General features: G+C 55.7%; 3 protein-coding genes across 6 annotated transcripts; 2 read left to right on the top strand and 1 right to left on the bottom strand.

Moving 5' to 3' along the window:
* Positions 1–3,994: 3,994 nt before the first annotated feature.
* DOC2A (double C2 domain alpha) lies at positions 3,995–9,324 on the top strand. Its single transcript, XM_040259166.1, has 10 exons — positions 3,995–4,908; positions 5,265–5,344; positions 5,637–5,711; positions 5,827–5,936; positions 7,459–7,585; positions 7,667–7,726; positions 7,799–7,962; positions 8,106–8,187; positions 8,275–8,371; positions 8,462–9,324. Exons 1-10 carry the CDS (start codon positions 4,644–4,646, stop codon positions 8,605–8,607), a joined length of 1,206 nt encoding a protein of 401 aa, XP_040115100.1. The 5' UTR covers positions 3,995–4,643; the 3' UTR covers positions 8,608–9,324.
* On the bottom strand, positions 8,989–18,601 carry INO80E (INO80 complex subunit E). 4 transcript variants are annotated; one of them, XM_040259485.1, is made up of 8 exons: positions 16,613–17,329; positions 16,387–16,457; positions 16,158–16,210; positions 13,663–13,741; positions 13,454–13,565; positions 12,960–13,076; positions 10,167–10,259; positions 8,989–9,601 (listed from the first exon to the last, which is right to left on the bottom strand). In XM_040259485.1, the coding sequence occupies exons 1-7, from the start codon at positions 16,691–16,693 to the stop codon at positions 10,188–10,190; spliced, it is 585 nt and encodes a 194-aa protein (XP_040115419.1). In that variant the 5' UTR covers positions 16,694–17,329; the 3' UTR covers positions 8,989–9,601; positions 10,167–10,187. The 4 variants fall into 4 exon arrangements, with proteins under 4 accessions (XP_040115419.1, XP_040115416.1, XP_040115418.1 ...); XM_040259482.1 differs by lacking the exon at positions 10,167–10,259 and having other exon boundaries at positions 16,613–18,601; XM_040259484.1 differs by lacking the exons at positions 10,167–10,259; positions 12,960–13,076 and having other exon boundaries at positions 16,613–17,321.
* HIRIP3 (HIRA interacting protein 3) lies at positions 16,771–20,257 on the top strand. The gene is made up of 7 exons (XM_040258811.1): positions 16,771–17,477; positions 17,555–17,675; positions 17,794–17,908; positions 18,355–19,322; positions 19,424–19,592; positions 19,676–19,774; positions 19,861–20,257. Exons 1-7 carry the CDS (start codon positions 17,413–17,415, stop codon positions 20,022–20,024), a joined length of 1,701 nt encoding a protein of 566 aa, XP_040114745.1. The 5' UTR covers positions 16,771–17,412; the 3' UTR covers positions 20,025–20,257.
* The last annotated feature ends 144 nt before the right edge of the window (positions 20,258–20,401 follow it).

Genomic DNA, 20,401 nt, shown 5'->3' on the forward strand with positions numbered 1-20,401 from the left:
CCCTGGTGGTCTGGTGGCTAAGACTCTGCACTGCCAGTGCAGGCAGCCTGGGTCTGATCCCTGGTCAGGGAACTAGATCTTGTGTGCTAAAACTAAGAGTTCCCATGCAGCAACTAAAAAAAAAAAAAAAAAAATCCAGCATGCCTCAGCTAAGACCCAGCACAGCCAAATAAGTAAGTAAAAAATATATATTTTAAAAAGAACTGTTGGCTCAATTTCCAATCTAAATCTCAAGTTCATGTACTTCCCTCTTCTCACTCAAGCCAACCCCATGTCTCACCTGGCTTATTGCAACGTTTTCTGGACTACGTGATCTCTATTTGCTCTTCTCCCATTGAGAACAAACCAGAATATACGGATCCACTACTTAAAACCCTCCAGTGGCTTCTCTTGAACTGGTTACCCTGATCTGTGACTCTCTTGTCTACCTACCCACTTCAGTTCCTTCCCAGCTTCCCTTCCTTAGCATACGCCAGCCTTTGATACACCTCTGCCTCCCACTCTCTTGCCCCCTACTTGACTCAGAAATTCTTCCTCATCTCCTAAGTCTCAGCTGAGATAACACTTCCCCTGGGAAGTGAACTTGAATTTTCAGACCACCCCCCATCACCACGTCAGTCTCACTGCACTGGAGTTGACTGTGCATTTGTCTATTTCCCCTACAAGCCTGTGAAGCTAGAGACCATCCATCTTGGTCATAGCCATAGCACCACAATATAGAGTAGGTATTCAATAAATATTTATTGGCTTAATGGATGATGAAAAGCCTTTCCACCTCTAGACATACCAGGGCTCAGCACTGTCTGCATGTCCCCTGCAATCAGCCAGAACTCCAGCCTCATCCTCACCTTCCTGCAACAAGGCTTTCTGGATGCCCCATGATGGGTCTGCACTAAGCCCCATGAGAAGAAAGCAGCAGAGGAAGCAGGTGTGGGCTTCTCGCCCAGCTTGCCCCTCCTCTCACTGCAGACCTAGGTTTGCCTTTCCTCAAACTCACCAGCTCTGATCATGGATAGCATCTCCCTTAGTCCTGCTTCCTTTCTTATCCTGGAGAAACTCAAAGGAAGCCTTATGGCTGCTTTTATTTTAAAAAGATATTATTTCAGGGTTTCCCTGGTGGCTCAGTAGTAATTTGCCTGCCAACGCAGGAGACACAGGTTTGATCCCCAATCTGGGAAGATCCCACATGCCGTGGAGCCACTATGCCCGTGCACCACGACTATTGAGCCTGTGCTCTAGAGCCCAGGAACCACAACCACTGAGCCCACACCTCAACTACTAAAACCCAGGTGCCCTAGAGCCTGTGTTCCACAGCAAGAGAAGCCACCGCAAGGAGAAGCCTGAGCACCACAACTAGAGAGTAGCCGCTGCTCCTTGAAACTAGAGAAAAGTCCAGGCAGCTGTGAAGACCCAGCACAGCCAAAATAAATAAATAAAATTATTTTTTAAAAGATGCTGTTTTAGTGTATTCTTTTGAGTAGGTAACATATGCACATGGAACAAAATAAACATTTCCTACTCCTGCCCTCACCTGCCTCATGACAGCCTCCTCAGAGGTCACCATAGCTACCATTTTCCTGTGCAGCCTTCCATAAATGTATGCACAAATAAACAAACATATATAAGTTCTCTCTTTTTTCACTCAATGGCAGTATTCCATTCATGCTCCTCTGTAGCTTACTTTTTTCAGTTACCATGAGATTGTGAAGATGATTCTGTATAAGTACATAAACAGCCTCCTTGTCGTGGCTGCATGCTATTCCATTGTGTGAAACTGTGACAGAACTGATTGAATCAGACGGACATTTAAGTTGCTTCCAATCTTTTGTCATGGCAGATATGGTGCAGTTAATAATCTTGAACTTCTATTATTTTGCTCATGGGCCAAATCCTAAAAGCAGAATTTCTGGATCAAAGAGTCAAACAGTGGTTACAGAGATGGTACCCATTTATCCACAGCCTCATCAACATTACGTGTTAACATTTGCTTTGATGTTTACCATGTGATTAGTGACAAGTGGCATCTCAGTGTGGTTTGGTTTAACATTTCCTTACTTAAAAAAAAAAAAATGGGGTAGGGACTTCCCTGGAAATCCAATGGTAAGGCTCCATGGTCCCACTGCAGAGGGCACCAGTTTGGTCGGGCAACTAAGGTCCTGCATGCCACACAGTGCAGCAAAAAAAAGGGGGGGGGTGGTGGTGGTAAAAATCCATATATGAATAGTTATACTGGGTTGGCCAAAAAGTTCATTCAAGTTTTTCCTTAAAATGTTACAGAAAAAAGATGAACTTTATGGCCAATTCAAAATCTTAGCCATTTTCAAGCACCAGATTCAGCAATACTAAATATATTCACATTGCTACACAATCTAAAATCACAATAGTTAATGTTGACAACCTAGTGGCAGGCCCAGCTTGGGACAGCCTCTCTTCCTCAGTGGTGGTGGAGACAGAAATGTAAACAGGCATGACATACCAGCATCACCACAGCTGAGGCTGTAAGAGCTCAGGAAGCTGGGGGCTGAGCTGGGGGTGTGGGGGAGGTGTCTTAGGAAGAGGGGGTCCAAGGTGCCCTCTGAAAAAAGGAAAGATCTTCCAGGCTGAGGAACTTGGGTGAACAAAGTTCTGCCTGACTGAGAGACCCAGGTATGTTCTAGGAACTGCAAGTAATGTTCCTGAAAGCCAGCAAGATGAGTAAGGGGGATGAGATGGGAGAAGTCACAGTCTTAGGCTGAAGAGCCTTGAAGGTCACTGTGGGGACTTTGTCACTGGGGGCTGGCAAGTTTGGGAGAGAAGAGAGCCAAGATCAAAGACTGGAGTTAGACTGACAGGTGGGTGCTGGGCTCAGGCGAGAGGAGAGGAGAAGGCAGGCCTCCAGGGCTCTGGGGCATTTAGAAAGAAGCCCTGTGCTCCGTTGCACCTGAGGGTCCGACTGCAAGTGGGAAGGTGAGAGGAAGTGGATTCCCAAAGGAGATGCCAGCCCTAAGAAGCGGACATGGATCCTCGGGAGCTGGGTTGGGTCCAAGGAAAGAAGCCTGACCAGTCAAAGGATGGAAGCGTGAGGTGAGCCACAGCTTCGGGCCTCAAACTGTGAGGTTTCTCAGCCGGGGGCCGGGACGCGAGATCGCAAACCAGTGACCGCCGGCGGATCAGATCCCCTTCCCCAGCCCGCTCCTGGGTCATTGCGGTTCTCTAAGCCCCGCCCCACAGTCCCCGCCCCTACGGATATTGATAGGGGAGGCTAGACACCCTCCCCCCTCCTCCGCAGGGGAGGGGCATGAGGACTGGAGAGGTGCGGTGGGGTGGGGGGGCAGGATGATCCGGCGTCGCCATGGCAACTAGGCCGGTGGTCTGCCCCGGAGACCCGGGACCGAAGGCAGCAGAGAGCGGCGGAGCGAGGCTCCGCGGGCTGGGCGCGGGGGCTCGGGTCTCCAGGGAGGAGTTGGGGAACACCGGACTATTCTCGCTGAGGGTTCCTGGTGGCGCAGGTTGTCCGTGTGTTTGCAAGCGTGTGTCTGCGAAGTTCTCCGTGGTAAGTGTGCCAGCGCGTGTCTGGGTTTATGCACGACTGTGAGCGTGCGCACGTGGGCACAGGCGTGTGCGCGGGAGTGTCCGTGCAAGATGCGTGTGCCAGCCTGCCGTGAATGTGTGTGCACCCGGGTGCGTTCCTTAAGTGCGCCCGGGCGGGCGCCGGCGGGAGAGTCCCGCCCCCTCCCCAGCCTCCGGCCGCCCCTCCCCGCCGCCCGCCGCCCGCGCCGGCTGCCTCCTAGCCTCCACCTCGCTCACCCCCTCCTCCCCGCACTTTCTCCGGCTCTCCCTCCCGCTCGGCTCAGACTGCCGGACTCGGCGCTCTTCTCGCCGGCCGCCCTAGGAATCGCCGGCCGCCACCGCCCAGCCCGCACCCGCTGGCCCCCCAGTGCTTGGGCACCTGTTGGAGGCGCACAGATAGGTGCTGGGGGCTGGTCTGCCGGGGACGAGAGGGTGAGGGTGAGCGTGTGTGTGTCAGCCTGTGTGTGCCTCCGGGGGGTGTTCGGCTCTCCGGAGGCTGCAATTCCTGGCTCCGCTGGAGATCCGATCTCAGGAGGAAGCATCTGAGGTGGGGGTCCCCACCTTGGGCCGCAGGGGGTGGAGGACAAGCCAGCAGGCAGACCCTGAGGTTGAATGAAGGGACTGTGGGAAGTGGGGACCTAAGGGGCGGGTGACACCCAGACCAGACCAGCGCCTGGTGCAGAAGGACGGCCAGAGCTTCAGAGAGGGAGAGGAGGGGCCCTCCGAGGGCCGCTTGAGGGGTGGCAGGGCCCAGAGCAGACAGAAGCCCAGAATGAGGGGCAGGAGCTGGGACGAGAAAGGGGAGAGTCTAGAGGTAGGTGGGCAGGCTGTGCTGGAGCCAGGACCTCTCTTCAGGGAGTGGCTGCCAGCCTGGCCCCAGGGGGAGCACAGCTCAGGGTCTGGAGGGCCCAGGCCTCCTGCCTGCCCCTCGGCTGGCACAGGCTGCCCTCTCCCTCAGCGCCCAGGAAGGGAGGCCAGGGAGGGCCCTCAGACCCCGGTGGTTGCCGCCTGGCCCTCAGCCAGCAGACGGGAGGTTTGAGGACTCAGCCAGCCCGGGGCTCACGCTCTCTCCCTCCCCAAGCTAGGGGTGCTTCATGAGGGGCCGCAGGGGCGACCGCATGGCCATCAACATCCAGGAGCACATGGCCATCAACGTGTGCCCGGGGCCCATCCGGCCCATCCGCCAGATCTCCGACTACTTCCCCCGCCGGGGACCTGGCCTCGAAGTGGGTGGCGGGGGCTTCGGAGAGGCCCCTGCTCATCTGGCCCCCCTGGCCCTGGCCCCCCCGGCGGCCCTCCTTGGGGCCACTACGCCTGAGGAGGGAGCCGAGGTGGACAGCTACGACTCGGATGATACCAGTGAGTCTGGGGGCTTGAAGGGCCCAGGGCACTCCTGGGGGCCTCCAGGCTGGTGGGAAGGGCCTGGGCTCTGCTGGGAGTGGGGAGGCAGCGGGCACTGCTGCCACAGCTGCAGTTGGAGTGGAGATTACAGCTTCAGCGAGGCTCAATATTCAATATTTCTGCTGAGACACTCAACCACCCACACAGCCCCAGTTGCAGCCCAGCCAGGGACCCAGACACAGGCTCGCGGGCTGACAGCCGCAGACACGCACACACCTTCACAGCTGGCACACAGAGCGGGCCGCCCGCCCCGTCTCACACACACCTTGTCTTTGTGCACTCACTCAGGTAAGCTCTTCCTTCTCTTCCTCCAGCTGCCCTGGGCACGCTGGAGTTTGACCTTCTCTACGACCAGGCTTCCTGCACTCTGCACTGTAGTATCCTCAGGGCTAAGGTGGGTGCTCCCTGCCTCCCCCTGCTGGCCTCCTATCCTGAGGGGGTGGGTTTCCATTCTCCCTTCTCGGTCGGACTCTTTGCGCCCCATGGACTCTAAAGTCTATGGAATTCTCCAGGTCAGAATACTGGAGTAGCCTTTCCCTTCTCCACTCCCTCCCCTTCCCCAGGCCTAATTCCTTCTCCTTCCCTCCAGCTCCTAAGTGTCTACACTGTAGACAGACAGAGAGGGAGAGGGTAGGTGGGTTGGTAGGCCTGGAGCTCACAGCTGTCTTCCCTCTCGTCCTCCCCAGGGCCTCAAGCCCATGGATTTCAATGGCCTGGCCGACCCCTATGTCAAGCTGCACCTGCTGCCTGGAGCCTGCAAGGTACTGGCTGGCCTCTTCCCTCCCCTAGTCCCCCCAGCTTGTGGATTCCCAACCTTCTCCAGCCTCTGTGGGTCTGGAGGACACATAATGTGAATCCTTCATCCCCTCACCTAAGGCCAATAAACTAAAAACTAAGACTCAGAGGAACACGCTGAATCCCGTGTGGAACGAGGACCTGACGTATAGCGGGATCACGGTTGATGACATCACGCACAAGGTGCTCAGGTGAGGGGGTCCATCCTCCCCGGTCCCAAGCATTCCAGCTCAGCACCTCCTTGGGGACAGCTGTCATTGGAACCTTCTTTGGTTGGTTGACCCACCTCCCCTTAAGCCCTCAGATGCTCCAGAACCATCACTGGCTCCCCACCCTCTTCAGGAGCAGGCCAAAATGTTCCCCTGACTTTCCTGCCACCCCCTCTCCCCCAAATAGCTCCGACTGCTCCTCCAGGGACTGCCCTCTTATAAGGGTTCTTCACTCCTGACCTTTGTCTGCTGTGCCTCTTCCTGCCTCCTCTCTGCCAGCCTGAACCCCACTCGTCATCCGAGGCTCTGCTTCCTCTTGCAGTCTTTCCCTGGACACTGGGATGCCTTCTCAGAGTCCCTGACTCAAGTCAGACCTACGCAGCCCGTTGTTGCCCGTGTCTCCCTGACAGCTCTAAGGAGTGAGGTCTCAAGGGACAGGAATGGGAATGAGGTTCGGGGAGGTTAAGTGACTTGCTCAAGGTCATGGCATAGCTATGTGGCAGAGCTGGGAACTGAACATCCCTACAGGACAGAGCTGCTCAAAAGCATCACAGCTGAAGACAGGGCAGGGGGTGTGGAGGGGGATGGATGGAAGTAAAAGCAGTATTTTTTTTCTTAAGTTATTTGGTTCTGTCAGGTCTCAGGTGACCTTAGTTGCAGCATGTGGAATCCAGTTCCCTGACCAGGGTTGGAACCCAGGGCCCCTGCATTGGGAGCATGGAGTCTTAGCCACCGGACCACCAGAGAAGTCCCAAAGCAGTATCTTTTAATTCCTGGGCTCATGAGTATCTCCTAGGCTGGCTCCTGCTCCACAGAGTAAAGGACAAGGGCTCTGGGGGGTGGGGGGGAGGGGTGGGCTCCTGGTCAACTGCGCGAGGCTCCTCCAGGCCTTTCTGGCTCTGACGTCCTGGTCTCGTGACCCATATTCACCAGTGCACACCCTGTGTGCATTCAGTTGGATCCTGTCCCCAGGCCCTGAATGGAGGCAGTAACGTGTATGTAGGGGGGAGGGGGCAATGTTCCCAAGATTTGTGAGGGTTTCCTCAGCAAGCTGAGCAGGTTCTGATGGGCAGGGACAGCCTGAGCAGCTGAAAAGGGAGGGGCTGAGGCACAGGCAAATCAAAGCATCCTCCTCAAGCTCCAGGCCTGGTGCTGGAGACAGCTGGTTTACAAGTGAGGGGTTTGGTGACTCAGACAATAAAAGGACCTGCCTGTAATGCGGGAGACCCGGGTCCAACCCTTGGGTTGGCAAGATCCCCCTGAGGAGGAAATGGCCCCCCACTCCAGTATCCTTGCCTGGGAAATCCCATGGACAGAGGAGCCTGGAGGGCTACAGTCCATGGGGTCGCAAAGAGTAGGACACAACCGAGCGACCAACAACAGAGTATTGAGGGCAGAGCTGGGACCCATCTCAGGTGCTCAGAATTCAGTTGGGGACCTTTCTCCCACCTTGGAGTGGGGCTCAGGTACTCCAGGGGCCCTTGACCCTGCAGTTCCCCACCAGGATCTCCGTCTGTGATGAAGACAAGCTGAGCCACAATGAGTTCATCGGGGAGATCCGAGTACCCCTCCGCCGCCTCAAGCCTTCACAGAAGAAGCATTTTAACATCTGCCTGGAGCGCCAGGTTCCGGTCTGTGTGGGGCGGTGGGGTACCACAGCAAGGGGGCTCAGGGGAGACCAGGTTTCCAGAACTTTCTCTCCGCCCCCTCAGCTGGCTTCACCCTCTTCCATGTCTGCGGCGCTGAGGGGCATCTCCTGTTACCTGAAGGAGGTGAGCCACCCATGGGGACTGCTTCTGGTGGGAGGTGGTGGGGGTGCTGCTGACCCCCGTGTCTGCCCGCAGCTGGAGCAGGTGGAGCAGGGGCCGGGGCTGCTGGAGGAGCGTGGGCGCATCCTGCTGAGCCTCAGCTACAGCTCTCGGCGCCGCGGGCTGCTGGTGGGCATTGTGCGCTGCGCCCACCTGGCTGCCATGGACGTCAATGGCTACTCCGACCCCTATGTCAAGACGTGAGCTCCTGCCCTGTCCTGAGGCCTGTCCTCCCCTCCCCATGGAACTGCCCCCAGCCCCATCTTCCTCTGGGGTCTGGCCTGTCCCTGACCTACCTGCCCCTCCTCCCCCAACTCCCATTCCCCCCTCCACTCCTTGGCAGTTACCTGAGGCCGGATGTGGATAAGAAATCCAAGCATAAAACATGCGTGAAGAAGAAGACTCTCAACCCGGAATTTAATGAGGTGAATGGGACCGAGACCCGGAAATTGAGGTGGGGGACCGGGGCTGGGGGCAGTGCCTCATGGAAGGTGTGACCTTCCCTGTCCCAGGAGTTCTTCTACGATATGGAGCTCTCTACTCTGGCCACCAAGACTCTGGAAGTCACAGTCTGGGACTATGACATCGGCAAATCCAACGACTTCATTGGTGAGGGAGGAGCCTGCCGGGTGGTGCCCGATGGAGGGCGGCCTGGCAGCCAGCCGGGCCCTGATCTTGCCTGCCTCTGCTGCTCCCCAGGTGGCGTGTCCCTGGGGCCAGGCGCCCGGGGAGAGGCCCGGAAGCACTGGAGCGACTGTCTGCAGCAGCTGGACGCAGCCCTGGAGCGCTGGCACACTCTGACCAGCCAGCTGCCCCCTGCGGCCGGGGCTCTGCCCTCAGCCTGAGCGGCCCTGTTGGGGCCGGGTCCAGTACCCAACCTTCGCACGAGTGTGTTGCACGTTTACACGGGGTGGATGCCCCACCCTGCACTACCTGTCTTATTTCGTGAGAGTCTCCGTGACTGTGGGTCTGTCTTCTTGTGAGGGACTGTGGAGATCTATATTCACATATGCAAACTTCCTTCTGCCTGACTCGCTACAACCTGCAAATATGCAAGCCACCCATCCTGAGCATACCTGCGGGGGGGTCCAACAGAGCCCTGGGCCCCGGCTGCTGCTTCTCTCTCCTGCCTCTCCAGGCTGCCCGTTCCCCTCCCCTATAGGAGGAGGTCGGATTAGGAGGGGTTTGGAGGAGAACGTTTCCAAAAAAAGAAAAGGACAAAAAACAAAGAGCCACTTCTTTAATACACAATCTTCATTTTAAAAAACCACACACACACACACACACACACACACACACACACACACTACCTAGCCCTGTACAGCTGCCCTTTTAAGCGGGGGGCCACCGCAGGGTCTCTGCCTCTCTGAGAGGTGACAGATGGCCCTGGCCACTCCTTTAAATAACTGTCCTCTGGATCGGGCTGGATGTGAGGGCAGGACCCCTGCCCTCCCTGGAGAGGGCCCACCTTCTGGGGGACATACGTGCATGTTTACGCCTTTTCTGATTGTGTCCGTGGCCGCAGCATGGCAACTGGGTGTCAATAAACTCTGCGGAAGCTGGGGGCTCGTGTGTGCTGGCTCCAAGGGGGCTGGTCAGGGGGTTGGGCAGAGGGGCTCACTCCGGGATGTCGATCACCAGGTCATCGTCCCCGTCCAGGGCGTCGTCCCCGCTGCCTGCGTCGCTGAACATTTGCCGAGGGACGGCGCTCAGGATCGTAGGGGGGGGCATCTTGGGTGGGGGTAGGGGGGCCAAGGCTGCCCCCACCCCAGCCCCAGAGCCCCGGCCTGGGAAGGTCAGCGGCCCTCCCACAGGGCAGTCAGGGGGTCCCACCGCCATCTGCAGCAGGGGGAAAAACACAGGGAGGGCTTATCAGGGAGGCACTGGGAGCTCCAGGGGGCTGGCACTGCCCCTTAAGACAGTTCTAAGGGCCAGGGAAGAGGGCAAAGGCTCATTCAAGGGGCGGTGGGCAAACCAGGCCAGCCAAGGCTGGAGTCAGGGAACCTGCCCCACCTCAGCCCCTTCAGAGCCTCAAATCAGCAAGTGCCTGGGGGTGAGGGGTGGTGATGGAGGTGGTGATGAGGGTGGTGGTGGAGGGGGTCTCACAGGAAACCAGGAAGGAAAGCCTGGGCCTGGCCCTGGCCAGTAAGGCACTGTGGCTGCCCCTGAAGTAGCAGTCAGAGCCAGACAGGAGCCTGCCTGTCCGCCTCTGGGCACCTGAGTTATTGCTGGCCTCCACTGCCTCCTCTCCCTCCTCCTCTTGAGGGGCTCTCTGATGCAGTGCAGGGTGTCCAAGGTCTTCACCCCCCCGCCATATGAGGCTTCTACCTCTTATGTCTGGGACGGGCCCCTCTTTGGGATCCCCGCAGCCACTGGCCTGGGCCAGGCCCTCCTCTCAGCTCACCTGGGCTATGGGACCAGCCTCCTAACTGGAATCCCTGCCTTCAGCCTCTCCCAGATCCAGCTCCTCCTCCGCACTGCAGCCAGAGTGAGCTCTCTAAAACACAGACCTGAGCGTGTCACTCTTCCACTTGAGGGCCGTGGCGGACAGGCAGCGCCTGAGAACAGGCTGGACTCTCCACCTGGAGTGCCCTTTTCTATGGGTCAGAAGTCCAGCTTTGTGCTGAGGCTGGGAAGTAGCCTCTGTCCAGTTCAACCCTCCAGCTGCCCCCCTGCCCCAGGTCCTTCTGAATCCTCCCCAGAGCCCTGGGGGCCTCATGCTCTGCCCGTGGGCACAAACTGAACACCTACTATGTGCCAGGTGACTTCCACTAATGACCTCTGACCATTCCGACCACCCTGGAAGGGAGGAGAGGTCATCGGCCAGAGGAAATGGAGGCTTGGAGTGGAGGTCTGAAGGCACGGGCCTCCCAGGTTCCCACCGGGCAGTGTCCAGTCTGGCCCTAGGGTCGGGGCAGGGCAGTGGTCTTCATGGTGCCCCTTCTGATTGCTTTAACTCATTCAGGCCCCAGGGGCCTACTCTCTGCTTCTCAAGGCATCCCCCCCTACGAACTGCTATTCCTGGGGTGGCATGGAGGGCCAGAGAGGGTTTGTACCTCAGGGGACAGGAGTCTGCCAGGACCGATGACAGACAGGAGGCCAACTCTGCACAGTGCCCTCGCACACAGTGCGAGGCACCCATGTGCGCACACGGGACAGAGAAAGCCAGCGGCATGGCTGGTCCCTCCTCTAGCCACAGCCTCTCGAGTCCCTACCTAAGTCCTCTCTGCTTGGATTCACTCCATGGCCTCCTCAGCGTGGCCCACAGCAGCAAATGTTTATTTGTGGCCTGCCAGGGGCCAGGCACTGGGCTAAGTGTCTTCTCTCTGTGACTCATTTTATCCTCACGGGGCCCCACTGAACAGAGAAGCAAGCGGAGGTTCCAGAGTCAAACAATCTACCCAAGTCACACAGCGCATGTGTGGATGAGGCCCAGGCTCCTGACTGACCGGCTTCAGTCTTCATAGCGTTCCCTCTCCTCCTCAGACCTGCTCCTCCTCTCTCCTCACACCACCCACCCAGAAACTTCAGTGACCCCTCACTCTCCTTGCAGAATATCCGGCTGTCTACGACCCACCTCTCCATCTTCTTTCTGATGTTCTTCCCTCTTACCACTCATGCTTCAGCCCAAACAACACTTTCACCAGGCCCCTGCCTCCTTTTCACCATTGCCTTGGCCTGAATACCCAAATCTCACTCACCCTGGACTCAGATGTTACCTGTTCTTTGAGGCCTTCCCTGATATACTCTCTCCCCCATGCACAGTGATCCATCTGGGCCCCTCTGCCCTGCATGTCTAGAATGTAGCTTCCTGACACACCTCTGCTTCAGGACCCAGAACCTCAGAGCCTCAAACTGCCAAGTCTACACCACGCCTCCACTCTCTGCTGCAGGTTTCAGCGGCTTGAGCCCTCTCCACCAGCACGCCCCACACGCCAGAAGCAAAAACCCTGCTGAGGGGAGTGAAACAGAAGCTAGGCAGTCACTCATTTTCCAGGCTCAAAGGCCAAAGTCATACAGAAGTAAGTGGCAGGGCTGGGGTTCAAACTCCAGAACCCACACTCCTGACTACCACAGGCATGGCTCCCATTTCACTTCTGGCTCCAGAGCCTCGAGTCTACAGTCTATCCAACGGAGAGGCATCAGACCAGTCCCTATATCACTTTGGCTCAGAGCTGGAAGGGCTCTGTGCCTTCCGTGTCCTCATCTCTCCTGGCACTCAGGGTGCCAGCCTCTTCTCTCCATCTAACTCCCTGCCCATGACTTCCAAATATGTGCCCCATGTGGCCCAGGCTCACACTACCCAGTCGTCCTGTCCGCATTTCCAGATAGCATCTCAACATGTCCAAAGCCAAACTCACCTTCCTTCCCAAACCTGCTCCTCCCAGTCCTCTCGGACTCAGAAGGGCCACTCCACTTCTTCAGCTGCTCAGGCCAAACCGCCTGGAGTCACGTTCTTGCCCCTCAGATGCTGCTCTGACTGGCACTCTAGTCACTCTTTCTCACTTTCCTCTGACCACACTGGCTTCCTTCCTAAATGAAACACTTCCCAGACAGCCAAAGGGCTGCTGCTCATTCCCTTTTAAATTTCTGACCACCCAACTGTAAGATGGATTCTTCACCTGAATCCCGTTTTCTACATTGTGACCTAATTATCTTGCTTATTTTCCACCTATCCCTTCAAGAACGTGGGCTCTTAGAAGGTAGGGATTTTTGTTGTGTTCACTACTGTATCTGCAGCACCTAGAATAGTGCTTGGTACACAGGAGGCCCTCCACAGTTCTTGCTGATTACATGTGGTCTGATCACTCCCTTCATACACACACATTCTGACACCTAGAAGGTCAAGGTCATGTGGTTTTTAAGTGGTGCAGCCTTGACTTCATTCTAGATTCCACAACTCCACCCCTCCTCGGTGGCTCCCTGGGATAACAGAACACCTGTGAAAAGGAGCTTGGCCCCAGCAGTCTTTACTCTGCGTCCCCTGAGGCTGGGCTTGACTGGATTGGTGTTGCAGGAGCCAGGACTTTTGGGACCCACCCCTCAGCACCCAGCCCTGGGCTGGGCCCCTGGGAGCAGTCCCACATAAGTCCTTCATAGTTCTAGGCCAGGCCCCCAGCCTAGAGCCATCTTGAGCCTCCCTCAGATGGCTGTCCTGCTGTTCTGGCCCCTCCCTAATGTCCCCCAAACAGGGTACCTTGAGTTTCCGGGGCAGGCGGGGCCGTTTCTCCCGCTTGGGCCTCAGGGGGCTGGGCTCGGGCAGCTGCAGGGCCAGGTAGTCAGAAGGGAATGGGGGGTAGGTGGGGGAAGCCAGCTGCAGGCAGGAGTGAGGGGATGGAAATGGGAAATGGAGTGGATGGGGTGGGGGTGGAAGGAAGAAATGCAAACAGGAGGAAGAATGGAAAAACAAGAGATGGTGATGAGTGTGGCTCCTGAGAACAGACGGGAGGGGACAGCAGCAGGACTGTGTCCTGGAGTCTGCTCTCCTCAGTCACGCCTGTCCCCCATTCCTACACCACAGAGGAGCGGGCAGCCCCGACTCACACCCCTCCGAGGGACGCCTGCTGGCCACCCCCAGACAGATGTCCTTGGTGCTGGGCTGGCTTCACCCTGAGGCCCAGCCCCTCTGCCCAAATGATGCCCACCTTTTCCCAGGCATCGGACCATTTCCCACCCTTGATCCCAACTCACCGAGCTCAGGTATGGGGAGGGGGCCCTCGAGGCCTGAAGGGGAAACCCTGTTGAAGGAGGCAGGGAGAGGCTGGAAGGGGAGGGAGCGCCCCCCAGCGGAGGGCTTCTCTTCCTGGAGAAAGGACAGGGGAGGGGGTCAGAGGCAGAGAGGTGGTCTGTACCCTCCCCACCTCCCACCTCCTCGAGAGAAGAATGATGACTTGTCTCACCTCTTAGGGGCAGGTGTGTCTGAAAACTTGGGTGTCCCCTCTGTCTCGCTGTTGTCTGAAGACGCAGTGGCATCAGAGTCTGTTGAGGGGAAGGGCTGGTCAGTAGGGAGGTTGGGGGGTTCCCTATCTACCCCAGAGGGGTGTAATCTCAACTCTACAGAAGGGCTCTGGTGAACCTGAAGGGCACACAGGTGCGATTGTGGAGGGGCCCACAGCTTCCTCAGCTTCTTAAAATGCCCTTTACACCCTAATTCCTGGCTGGGCACCTCCATGCTAACACAGGTGTCAAGCATTTCCCATGTGCCAGGTTCTGAACAGGTGCTTGCCATCTGCTGCCTCTCATTGTCTTCAGAAGTATTCCAGGAGGAAGAGGAGAGCGGCACCTCTGCTTTCCAGATGCAGTCCCTGAGGCTTGGAAATGAAGGTGTGGGTCTGGAGCTTGTACCCAGGCCTCCAGCTCCTAATCATTTTATGCTCTTATTTGCCTCTGAGCTGTCTAGCACTTACCTCTACTCCACTCCCCACACCCAGGCTCCTGGTAACGTGCACCTTAAATCTTACCTTCACCTACTGCTCCCCATTCCGACTGGCACCAGGCCAGGCTCCCACCATGTCCAGGCTGCCTGCTCAGGACTCTCACCACTCCTGCCAGTCTGTCCTCCCCAAACCCAGCGTGACCCCAAATGTAAAACTGATCACATCCTTACTGAGCTCTGCCAGCATCTGAAATGCTTCTTATGGCCTCAACCTACCTTTCTGGTCTCCCAACCACACTGTAGTCACATCACACCAACCTGTTTTCTCAAAGCCAAAAGTCATTCCCCAGGATGGGTCTCTATCAAGAAGGCCCATGGTTCACTTGACTAGTAACTACTTACAGATGAAATATACTATTCGCACTTGCTCTGCTCAGATATCCTTTAAGTAGCGGATTAAATGCCACCTCTCTGAGAAGTCTCCCAGAACCCCTCACGCCCAGCTGACGGCTGATTCTTCCGTAACTCTCTATTCTCAAGAGCTGGGCCTCTCCTTGCTGTGCCAGGCAGTGTCATGTGTGGGTGGCCCCCTCACCACACTGTGGGCTTCTCCGAGGTATGAAGGTGGCTTACGTCTCTGGCTCTTGCCTCTCAGATACATCCCACTCTGACCATGAACATGCTGGGTTCCCTCATGCTACCTATCCTGAAGTCTCCCTCGACAGGATGTTAACTCAAAGACCTCCAGGAAGGAACAGGAAGGCAATGAGAAACTAGAATAAAAGCTGAATGTTTTGCCATGAGGTACATGGGCTGGCCCGATTCTACTTCTCTGACCTCATCTACTGTTCTCCTAAATTATGTAAATGAATGGGTGCTGCATGTTTTAGCAAGATATTATTTACAAAAACAAGTAACCTGGCTGTTTGCTGATCCCTGCTCTAGACACCATGGAAAGGTGACTGCATGTGACTTGGCTAATGACAAAAACAGGGCCACAAAGGCCAATCTTAGGGCATTTTCAAACTGTGGGTATCATACCTAATAGTGGATCACAAACTTAACATTTTTGAGGGAAAAAAAAATCAGTCTAAAAAGTATCAGAACTGCATATGGTAATCTTACTGTTGTTTTATTCTGTCTTTTAAGTAAGGAAGTATGTGAGGGTCCATCATGATGTAAAATATATTACTAATTGCCAACGTGCTCAAAAGTTTAAGAACACAGCTTTTTAGACTTCAGCTCTTCAAACAATCTGGTACAGTCTTACCTCAGAGAATTTGCATTTGTGACTCCCTCTGCTAGGAAATCTCTCACTCATCTTCACAAGATAGGTTTCCTCCTATCTAGGTCCCAGCGCAAACATTACTTCCTGAAAAGACCCTCTCTTGAAATGTTTCCTGCCATCTGCTTTTGTATGCTCTATAAACTAAGCATGGCTTTTACATTTTTAACTTGTTGGTTAGGGAAAAAGACAAATCCAAAGAAAGATATGATGTGAAAATTTTATGAAATTCAAATTTCAGTGCTTATAAATAAAGTTTTATTGAAACATAGCCATGTTCACTTATTTATACAACATCTACAGCTGTTTCGGAACTACCACCGCAAAGCTGAGTAGGTGCGATAAAAATGGTATGTTCTGCAAAGCCTAAAATACTTATTACTTGGCCCTTCACAGAAAAAGCTTATCAACCCCCGCTCTATTGACTACCACTTAACCCTGATTTTATTCCCTTCCAATCTAAAATTCTAATTTATTTCTTTGCATATTTATTCCTGGCAACTACAATACAAACTCCAAGAGGTTCCATCTATCTTGGTTATCACTGCATCCCGTGTGCAAAGCTCAGTGTCTGAAACACAGCAGATACTCAGTAATACTTCAGCGAAAAAAGAGCAAAGGAGGAGGGCCAGCAACTAGGCTTCCCTGGCCTCCAAGGCCTAAAGGGAGGGCCCAGGAAACTTGCTGGAGTGCCAGGAGCATGTCCTCCACCAATTTTTCATGACCTTGCTCACCAGAAGAGTCTTCATCCACGTTCTCGTACTGCAGAAGTCGGTCTAGGAGGAAACTGAGGGAAGAGACCAGAACAAGAGTGGTTACTCCCACCTCTGCAGTGTCCTCCGGGCCCCCGCCTCATCTAGCCGGCCTCACGCATTTGTGGCCCATTCCAGGATGGGGTCCGAACGCAGAGCCACAGGACCCACATCACCCTCTGGCTTCCCTCCTTCCCTCAACGTGTCTCACCTCTTGTCCCGGGACACCTTCAGCAATTTCCTCTGCGCCTTCCTCAGTTCCTCCTGGAAGCACTCGTGTTCCTGTACCACGGGCAAGATGCTCGCTGAGCCAACCGCCGTCGGTTGGGGCTGGAAGCCGACTACAACTCACCCTGTTCCCTTTACATACAGGTAAACTGACGACCTACCGGCGCCAGGCCTCACCTCCCCAACCACCTTCCCACCCCGGCACTCACGTAGATGAGGAATTTGAGTTTTCGCTTCAGATTCCGGTATTTCTTCTTGTAGTCCACTTCACCGTCCGCCGGTCCGTTCATGACCCGCTGCGGGAGAAGCGCCTCAGCTGTAGTTCTAAGTCCCGCTACGCCGAGCCGGTTTAGCCCGGCCTCTCCCGCCTCAACTTCCGGGGCCTCGGCGGGGCTGGGTCCGCTGGCACTACAACTCCCGGCGTGCCCCGCGCTCAGGGATCTTAACCACACGACCTGCTCTCCGGAGCAATACCGGGAAAGGAACGTTGCTTCCAGGGGATACGCGAAAGATGGCGCCGAAGCGAAACGTGATGTCACAAAGATGGAGGACGCTGGAGGGCGCCCTTAACTGATTCGAAATGTGCTTAGCGATTTGAAGTCACAAGAAGACATTCCCCCCTGAGATTCCTAGTCTTCAGGCGAGGACGCCCTTTTCCGTCTGCCTTTCAAAGTCACAGAGGCCTAGTTGTTGCCCGCGACCACGAACGGAGGCAGCGTCGCGATTTGATTGCGTTACACTCAAAGGTGTAGCCGGCTCCGAACAGGTTTCTAACGAGAACTTTAAAAAGCGATTCCTTCTAAGAAAAGGAAGGAGCCACGAGACCCTACAACTGCCCGGCAAAAACAAGTTTTGTCTGGCAAATTCGGCCCAAGCGGCGCGCGACCGACCCGCAACGGTCTCCTGCCTCTCGGCGTCACGGCACTGCGCGTGCGCAACCTCCTGTCAAAAGCACGGACGGAGGCCGGGAAGAAAAAAGGCGGGAGCCGCCACTATCAGGTGGAGCAAAATGGCGCGAGAGAATGAGATGCAGGAGTTCACCCGTAGCTTCTTCCAAGGCCACCCGGACCTCAGGTGCACCGGAGGTTGGAGTTGGGGTTGGAAAGGGCAGGGGCGGGACAAGGACTCCGTCTTGACACGTGTTTCCGCAGCACGCTTACGCACTCCATCGTGCGGCGGCGATTCTTGGCTCACGCGGGCCGCGACCACCTGGAACCTGAGGAGAAGCAGGCACTGAAGCGGCTAGTGGAGGAGGAGCTGCTGAAGATGCAGGTGTGGGAGTGACCCTGGGCCACCGCGGGCGGGGGTGGTGGCCAAGGAGGAGGGGCCTAAGAGGGGTGCGGCAGAACCCTTCCTTGGTATAGGTTTGGCTCTCTTGACGCACACACAGGTGGATGAAGCGAGTGCGAAGGAAGAGAGGCTCCGCGTTGGCAAAAAGGCGAAGAGGTCTTCCGCCCCTTGCCGTGACCCAGAGAGAAAAAGGTTCCGTTTCAATTCAGAGTCAGGTTAGTGCCTTTTGCATAGTTGGTTCATTCAAAAAAGTATTTATTGGACATGTTATGTTTCCCGCGTAGCTCAGTCAGTAAAAAATCCGCCTGCAATGCTGGAGACCTGGGTTCAATTCCTGGGTCAGGAAGAACCCTTGGAGAAGGAAATGGCAACCCACTCCAGTATTCTTGCTTGGAAAATCCCATGGACAGAGGAGCCTAGCAGGCTACAGTCCATAGGTCCCAAGAGTGGGACACGACTTGGCCCCCCCCTTTTTTTTTTACGTCCCAAGAACTTAGATGCGTGGCCCAGGAGTCAAGAACCAGAAACACGGTAAACCGAGAGCCTTTTCCTACTGGCCTTTCGTCCATCCGTCAAAGCAGGATTCGAGGCAACTTGTCCCAAGTGGAGGGGGAAGGGACAGGAGAACCCGTCCCAACCTTCTCTTTTCTCCACTTTTCAGAGCCCAGCTCTGCAGCCCCCAGTCCAGACCGCCTCAACCCCTCAGCAAACAATGGGATGGCAGCAGATGTCACTCCAACCAAGTATGAGAGTCCAAATCAGGCCTCAAAGAAAGCAACTGAGAGCAGTGATGAGGAACAGCAGAGGGACCTGACTGCAAAGATCAGATTAGAGAAGGAGGTGGTGAAGGAGAGCAGTGAGGAGGAGGAAGAGGGCTCTGCCAGAAAGAGAAAGGTCTGGAAAGAAGAGAGCAGTGAGGAAGAGGAAAAGGAGTCCAAGGGCAGGACGAGGAAGAAGCCTGGGGCAAAGACCAAGCAGGCACCAGGCAAGGCCTCAGGCAGTAGGAAGCAGGCTAGGGAGGAGAGTGAGGACAGCGAGGAGGAACCTGCCCAGGAGGGAAAGAAAGGTGCTAAGAGCCACCAGGAAAGTGCAAAGGAGAGTGAGGAGGAGACCCTAACCAAGAAGAAAGAGAACAGAGAGGAAGAAGAGGACTGGAAACCCACAGCCCAGAGCAGTGGAGGGAAAAGATCAGTTCGGGAGGAGAGGAGCTGTAAGCAGAAAAGCAGGGCAGCACGACTGTTGGGAGACCGGGGGGACAGAGAGGAACAGAAGGAAAAAGCCGCAGCAAGCAGTGGTGATAGCAGTGAGGAAGATGAAGAGCCCCTAGTACAGAGGAAGCGCAAAGACAGGACCCAGGGAAAGGGTGGGAAAAGGCAGAGTGGAAGCAGCAAGGAGGATGGAGAAGACAGCCCGAGGAAGGTGAAACCAACTACTGGCAAGACAGCCAAAGAGGGCAGTATCAGTGGTGAGGCAAGCGACTCGGAGAAGGAAGTGAGTAATAGCGAGGCAGAGGGGAGCCCCAAGAAGGAGAGGAAGAACCGCTCTTCCAAGAAGAGCTCCAAGAAAGGCAGGACACGAAGTTCCTCCTCCTCTTCCATAGATGGCAGTCCAGAACGTAAAGGCAGGAAGGTGAGAGTTGAAGATGGAGTGGGAGGCCACCCTCAGGGAAGAGGGAGACCCTGACTCCAGCCCAGAAGACTTGGCCTTCAGCTGCTGTCTTCCATTGCCAGGCTGGCTCTGGTCGCTCTGGTGAGGACCACCCCGCTGTGAGGAGGCTCAAGCGCTACATCCGGGCCTGTGGCGCCTATCGAAACTATAAGAAGCTGCTGGGTTCCTGCCGCTCACGCAAGGAACGCCTGAGTGTTCTCCGGACAGAGCTGGAAGCCCTGGGCATGAAGGGTGAGGCTGGCTGTGCCCTGGGAGCTGCAGAGAGAGGGACTTGGCTGCCGGGGAGGGAGGATCATGAGCTGCTTCTGCTCCAGGTAACCCTTCCTTAGAGAAGTGTCGGGCCCTGAAGGAGCAGCGGGAAGAGGCAGCCGAGGTGGCCTCTTTGGACATTAACAACATCATCAGCAATTCAGGTAAGGGGCTTCCTTCCACTCCCCAGCAGCGGGTGGGACGCAGACTTTGTCCAACAACTCCTCTGCTGCTTTCTCCTGCCCTGTAGACAGGCCACGCAGACGCACAGCCTGGAACCCTTCAGGAGAAGCAGCCCCACCAGGGGAACTATACTGCAGGACCCTGGACTCAGATGAAGAGCGGCCCCGCCCCCCGCCCCCAGACTGGTCACATCTGCGGGGCATCATCAGCAGTGATGGCGAGAGCAACTGAGCTCCCCCAACCCCAGGAGGGACTTTCCTCTGGTAGAAAGTGTATACAGCATTCTTCTCACCACAACCCCCAACTCTGCCTACAGAGCAGAAGCATCTTTCTTTAGAGGACCCACAGCCCTCACAGACAGAACCTGTTGGGATTCTACTTCTCAGTTTCACATTCTCAACTTAAGGTGTTTACAGGGATTTATTTTTAAAAAGACTCAATAAAGGAGTGTTTGAATCACCTTGTCAAAACTGGTCCCCACTCTTAACCCCTGTCCAGGGAGCTGTGGAGCAGCCATTGTCCCCCTGGTCTGATTCCCTTTTTCTGATTTTCCAAAAGAAGTCCCAGCCTCCAGACCCTGCCATCAAGTCTTGACTCGAGGAGTGTGA

The sequence above is a fragment of the Oryx dammah genome, unplaced genomic scaffold (assembly GCF_014754425.2).
Source record: "Oryx dammah isolate SB20612 unplaced genomic scaffold, SCBI_Odam_1.1 HiC_scaffold_2, whole genome shotgun sequence".
Classification (NCBI taxonomy): Eukaryota; Metazoa; Chordata; class Mammalia; order Artiodactyla; family Bovidae; genus Oryx; species Oryx dammah.